The sequence below is a fragment of the Hibiscus syriacus genome, unplaced genomic scaffold (assembly GCF_006381635.1).
Source record: "Hibiscus syriacus cultivar Baekdansim isolate YM2019G1 unplaced genomic scaffold, ASM638163v2 tig00112383_pilon, whole genome shotgun sequence".
Taxonomy (NCBI): domain Eukaryota; kingdom Viridiplantae; phylum Streptophyta; class Magnoliopsida; order Malvales; family Malvaceae; genus Hibiscus; species Hibiscus syriacus.
The window spans coordinates 4,696,857-4,704,140 of NW_024063319.1; the positions used below are offsets into that span (position 1 = coordinate 4,696,857).

General features: G+C 31.9%; 1 protein-coding gene across 1 annotated transcript; it reads left to right on the forward strand.

Annotated features, from left to right (window-relative positions):
* The first annotated feature begins 3,385 nt into the window (after nucleotides 1–3,385).
* Nucleotides 3,386–3,934, forward strand: LOC120178876. Its single transcript, XM_039184652.1, has one exon. It carries the CDS (start codon nucleotides 3,386–3,388, stop codon nucleotides 3,932–3,934), a length of 549 nt encoding a protein of 182 aa, XP_039040583.1.
* The last annotated feature ends 3,350 nt before the right edge of the window (nucleotides 3,935–7,284 follow it).

Below are 7,284 nucleotides of genomic sequence, written 5' to 3' on the forward strand. Positions count from 1 at the left end.
CAAGAAATCTCAAAGCTGGATCCAAAATCCAAGAAATGCAAATTCTTGGGGTATGCTGATGGAGTAAAGGGGTATCGCTTGTGGGATCCCACTGCCCGTAAAGTGATCATCAGCAGGGATGTTATCTTTGTAGAAGATAAACTACAAAGAAAAGAAGACGATGATAGCGCTGAAAAGTCAGAGACACACAGATACATGTGGAAAAAGAGTTTGAATAAGGAGATTATTCTGAAGCAGAACTAGCACATGATGAACAAGAACCAGAGAGTTCTGAAGCTCCAACAACTCGTCAATCAGATCATGTGAGAAGACGTCCCAATTGGCACTCAGATTATGTTATAGAATGTAATATTGCATACTGCCTTTTAACATAGGACGGTGAGCCATCAACATACTAGGAGGCAATAAACAACTCAGATGCTTCACTGTGGATGATGGCGATGCAAGAGGAAATTGAATCCCTTCATAAAAATAATACATGGGACCTTGTGCCACTACCACAAGGAAGGAAGCCAATTGGTAACAAATGGGTCTTTAAAATCAAGCGAAATGGTGACGATCAAGTGGAGAGGTATCGTGCAAGATGGTGGTCAAAGGATATGCTCAAAAAGAAGGTATTGATTTCAATGAAATTTTTTCTCCTGTGGTTCGACTAACAACAGTTCGAGTAGTCTTGGCAATGTGTGCTACATTGAATTTACATCTAGAGCAGCTAGATGTTAAAACAACTTTTCTTCATGGAAATCTTGAAGAAGAGATTTACATGCTTCAGCCTGAAGGTTTTGAAGAAGAAGAAAAGAAGAACTTGGTTTGCAGGTTGAACAAATCTCTGTACGGTCTAAAGCAGGCACCGAGGTGTTGGTATAAGAGATTTGATTCCTTCATTATGTGCCTTGGATACAACAGACTTAATGCAGACCCTTGTGCTTATTTCAAGAGGTCTGGTGATAACGATTTTGTTATATTGTTGTTGTATGTGGATGATATGTTGGTTGCAGGACCCAACAAAGATCATATTGAAGAATTGAAGGCACAAATGGCTAGGGAATTTGAAATGAAGGACTTGGGATCAGCAAACAAGATTCTAGGGATGCAAATTCACCGAGACAGAAGTAATAGGAAGATTTGGCTTTCACAAAAGAATTACTTGAAGAAGATCTTGTCACGATTCAGCATGCAAGATTGTAAGCCAATTTCTACCCCTCTTCCTATTAACTTCAAATTATCCTCCAATATGAGTCCTAGCAGTGAAGAAGAGAGGATGGAGATGTCTCGAGTGCTGTATGCATCAGCAGTGGGAAGTTTAATGTTCGCTATGATATGCACAAGACCAGACATTGCACAAGCAGTGGGAGTGGTTAGTCGGTACATGGCGAATCCAGGCAAAGAGCATTGGAATACAGTAAAGAGGATCCTGAGATACATCAAAGGGACCTCAAATGTTGCATTATATTACAGAGGATCAAACTTACTTATAAATGGGTATGTCGATTCTGACTATGCAGGAGATTTGGATAAAAGCAAATCTACTACAGAATATGTGTTCAAAATTGCTGGTGGAGCTGTAAGCTGGGTTTCAAAATTACAGTCAGTTGTGGCTACATCCACAACAGAGGCAGAATATATAACAGCTACACAAGCCAGTAAAGAAACAATTTGGTTGAAGATGCTATTGGAGGAGCTTGGGCACAACCAAGAGTATGTCTTTATGTTTTGTGACAGTCAAAGCGCCTTGCATCTAGCAAGAAATCCAGCATTTCATTCAAGGACAAAGCACATACGAGTTCAGTACCATTTCATTCGTGAAAAGGTGGAAGAAGGGACGATAGATATGCAGAAGATCCATACTAAAGACAACATAGCAGATTTCATGACGAAGGCAATCAATGCTGATAAATTTACCTGGTGTCGATCCTCTTGTGGACTATCAGAGACGTAAGCAACATGATGGTACAAGGTAGAAAGAATAGTGTGAAGATATGATTGTTCCAATCAAATCTTCAAGTGGGAGATTGTTGAAAGCATGCACCGAAAGTGCATTTAGCAAGGTTGAAAAAAAATGAAATTTTCAACAATGGTAGGCACCAAATATAAAATGTCAAAATTAGGTGCAACAATGGTTGAAAACTAAATGGGCAAATTACAAACTTTAGTCACTAAACTTTTAGGGTATTTACAAGATTAGTCCTTAAGCTTCAACTATTAATACCCTAACCCATTTAGCTTCAAAACCATCCCAAAACATTCTAGCTTTCTTTCAATACTAGAGAGAATTTAGAGAGTTTCTTGAGAGTTGTTTTCTCATTTTTATCAAGAGAGAATTATCATTGTTTTCTCCTTGGTAGATCGAGAGAAGTTGTAATTCATATTTTCTTATAGTGAAATTCTTCTACCGTTGCCCGTGGTTTTTACCCTATTTTATTTAGGGGTTTTCCACGTAAATTTTGTGTCTCTTTTTATCTTCATTTTTTTATTTTCTCAAATTATCAGTTGCGATTTTGCTCTATCCGATAGCCGTCTTCCGCAACAATAAACCCCACAAATTTACTTAATCGATAAATAAACACTTAAACTGTACATGTATTTTAAATATTTAAGTTGTTTTCAGGAAAAAATATAAATACTTAACATTCCATTTTATTGCTATTATAAGATTAAAGCGTCAATATATGTAAAAAGAAAACCTAGTAACAAATAAATTCATGACACATTATAGAATTTTTAAAATTTAAAGTTAAACGTCATTATCATAGATGGATCGGGGGCGGGTGAGGGCGACCACCTCTCCTGGAATTTTAAAACTTTATAAATTATATATTTTCGCCTCCTTAAAATTTTTGCCCTTTGAATTTATATATTTTTCATATAATGTAAGGTTTTTTATTATAAATTATTATGATTATTATTATTTACCTTTTTATTAAATTCTTTTACTAATGGATTATGAATTTGTGGTTTTGGTGTGGATCCAGGGAGCAAGTTGCACATCTGATCATCACTGCATCCGATTCTCTCCAGCTTAATTGAAATCTTGATCTTCTCACAACAATTCAATCAAACATCTGCTCCTCTCTGTTAGTAAGTGAAATTCTTAAATTTAAATATTTAATTCTCTTGGATTCGAATACCTTGATAATACATTTTAAAAATTTGTGTCATTAAATTTTGATAATAATACTCTTGCATTGTTTTCTAGAAATAGGAGTGCAAAAACCTCTATAGCTAGATACGGGTAATCGGAAAATCGATTCTTTTTTCAAAAAGAAATACTCCTTCCGGTGGTAATATTGATTCTTCTAATGTTGAAAAATTGGTTGATCAAAGGAGTCTGAATTTAATAGTGAGTTTACTCATATGTGATAAACATCATATAGAGATTCCCGATATGAATGTTCCTTATAAAGGAGGGAGAGGGAGGTCTCAGCTTAAACGAGATGTCATCTCAGTTGAGCATCGTTATCTTGTTGATATATTTATTTCTGCAATTGATTCTCAAATACAAGAGATGAACATTAGATTCAAGGATGACATGGTGGAGTTACTCAGGCTTAGTTTTGCTTTAGATCCAATGGATGATTATAAATCATTTTGCATGGATGATATATGCAAGCTTGCAAATAAATTTTATTCACAAGAATTCACGGAGCAAGAAAGGTTGCACTTGAAAGGCCAATTAGAACATTTTGAATTAGAAGCTAAAGGGAGCCATGAATTGAGACACGCATCAACAATTTCAGAACTTTTTCAAGTATTAGCAAAGACTAAAAAGTCAATTATTTATCCTCTCCTTGATCAACTTGTTCGTCTTGTTTTGACTCTTCCTGTTTCTACTTCGACCACAGAGTGGGCTTTCTCGGCCATGAAGCTAGTGAAGACTCACTTGCGTAACAAAATGGAAGATGATTTTTTGTTGAGCTACTTAATAATATATTGAGAAGAAAATTGCTCGTGATTTATCTATAGATTCTCTTATTGATGACTTCGATCTAATGAAAGAGCGTCGGACACAATTTCGAATGCCTAGTTTTGACAAATAAAAATATTGTAATATTTTGTAGGTTTGTAATTAACACTTCTCTAGTTTTCTTGGAAGTTATTTTTAGTTTATTAAATATAAAGCTCGCTCCCTGACATAAAATCCTACTTCCGTTCCTGGTGTATGTTACTTCATATTTAACGTCAACTCATGTTATATCTATGATTATTGGGGAAAAAAACTTCACATAATTCTTGTTCTTGCTCATGCCGGAATCGTAGTCGAGTTGAGGGTTGTAATACTAATCATAATTGAAATTTTTATATAATTTATTTTTTAAAAATTTTATAAATTCGTTTCTTAACATAAAATTTTAATTTTTTGTTTATTGTATTGACCACTTGTGACAAGCCATCTTTTTTACACATTACATGTATACATTCTAAGGTTAGAGATCCAAAATCTAAAATATTTAGGTCATGTTTGGTTTGCTGGAACTTATATTTATAAAACTATATATAGTTAAATAAATTATATTCTTAGTATTACATAATACTTATTAAATAACGTTATTAATATTTTTATAATTAATAAAATTATAGTGTTACATTTAAATTGTAGTAATTTCATTTAAGGTAAAACTAGGGTGGCAAATGAGTTATTCAGATTGGGTTCAGTTAGGGTTATTTCGGTTCAGACTTAATTCAAGTCAGGTTCAGATCTGATCATTTCATGTTTCGGTTTTATTCAAATCTATTGTAAGTTGGGTCGGGTCATTTCGGGTTTCAGTTTTATTTTAGTCTATAGTAAGTCTGGTCGGTTTGAATATCGAGTCGAGTCAATATCAGATCGGTTGATTTTTGGGTCGGATTAATATCTGATCAATTATTTTCGGGTTGGGTTATTTTTTTTGTAAAAAAGGCGTCTTTTTTTTTTAAATCTTATCAGCTGTGTTCAATTTGATTCAAATTCAATTATCATTTACGGATTATAATTTAACTTAAACTCAACCTATAAGATATTTTACAGTTTGTGATTTTTTTATTGGTTCGAAATGAAAATTTTATGGTATGATCTATTTGATTAAAAAACTATTTTTTAATTACAAATTTTACTATCTATTAAAATTTTAAATTAAAAAATTAACCTTTAATTATAAATGTAATATTTTATTAAATTTAAAAGCAATAAACTAATAATAATATCCTGTTTATGTTTGAATAAATATTATTATAAATATATTTATAAATAATATTATATTATTATATCATATATAATATTTTAATTTTAAATAATAAGTAAAAATATATATCTTTATATTGTAAAAATAAGTCATTTTTATGTTTAATTTAAATAACTATATTTCCTAATATACAAAGGAATTAAAATAATTTATAAATTAATTTAATAGTTTTAGAAAGTTATTTTAGTTGTTCCAAAGTAAAATATTAAATTAACAATGAGTTAATTGCATCATATGTCTCTAAACTATGACTCTTATTTTAAATTAGTCCTTAAACTTTTAAATATTTTAATTTCATCCTTAAACAACTTTTAGATCTTTCAATTTCATCCCTGAATTCATCCAAATATGTAATCCATTTCAATCATAGTTTAACCTAAATTTTTATTTTTCAAACATATAATTCTATAACTTGCCTAATGATTTTATTAACAAGAGATGTGATTAGTATACAAGAATAATTTAGGATAAAATTGAAATATTCAAAAAGTTTGGGGATCAATTTAGGATGAAGATCACACCTTGGGGATGAAAATGAAATGTTTAAAAGTTTAGGGATTAATTTGAAATGAGGGTCATAGATTGGGGACATATGATACAATTAACTTATTAATAATTCATAATTTGATTTAAATATGAAAACCAATTTAATAAGATATTTTAGTATTTTTATACACTTTAACTCAATTATCATGTTAAAATCGGGCTAATCTTCGATTCAGATCGAGTTTGGGTAAATTAAATATGGGTTACTTTCGATTCATGTTATTTTCCGTTCGGACTGCTTTCGGTTTAGCTAAATCTCGAGTAGGTTTCAATTCAATTCGAGTTACTTTCGTTTTGGCTAAAATTTAGGTCGGTTTCAGTTCAATTCAATTTTTTCGGGTTTCAGTCAAATTTGGGTCATCATGTTCGAGTCTATTTCATGTCTCAGTTTGGATAATAGGGTTCGGGTCAAATTTGTCAGGTCTAGGTAAAACAAATATTTGTTTTGTTTTTATTAAATGTAATTAAATCAATATTATATAACAATTTAAATTATTTTTCATTACAAAAATATTTTATAATATATTAAAATTATAAAACGATTTATAATTTAGTATTAGTTATATATTTTTTTCAAAAATACATATTAAAATATTTATATTTATAAATAAAAATATGATTTCTACCTTTCTCACAAATTCCTCTCTCCTCTCATGTTTCCAACTGTTCAAGTCTCTTCTCCTCCCTATAAAACCCAGAAACCTCCCACAAATCCAGTTTCCGGCCATTCGCTATTGCAGCTACTGCCGTGCTCCACCGTCCTTAAACCAAGAAAACCCCAAAATTTTGTTTTCAAATTTTCCCTTGTTGGGTATATTCTCTCCCCAAATCTAGTAACTTCCTCACTCTCCTTTAGATCCCCACACTCAATCCTAAAACAGTACATGCAAATTGCAAAACTAACAAAAACTTTGTACTTTTTGTTTATGAACTAAGAAAATAAAGGAAAAAAAATCAAAGTGAAAGGCTAAAAAATTGTTGTTTCACCAAACATGGCGTTAATGATTTAAATTCCTGCGGACGAGTAGAAGCTCACAAGAACAGTCGTATCAGAAAGCTGGATCTTTCAATCCTCACTTTCTTGGTCGGCAAGCAAGCATGCATAAATCTAATTAGAATCAAGTGGGGGACTGAATCCGAGTTGCTATTTTGGCCAGAAGGAAAACAGAGAACATAAATAAAACAGGACATACATGAACGTGTCGAAACCTATAAGACAAGAATTTCTCTGTGTCTTGTAAACATGATTTTACACAAAATAACAGGAATGCTATACGAATTACAAACTGCCCAAGTTAATCTTACTTGCTACCGAGACAACTTTCATTTCCTAATGGTTTGAATCTAGTGCTTCTAGACAAAGGTAATCAGATCTCACTTAACTGTTCTTCCTGCATTATGTTTCCTTTTCCTTGGGTGAAAAATTCCAACTTGACTCTCCCATACGAATCCAGGTTCAATAAACCGACTCCAAGGTCAGTGTAAGAACATTATGAAACGCTCTAAATCAAGGTAAACT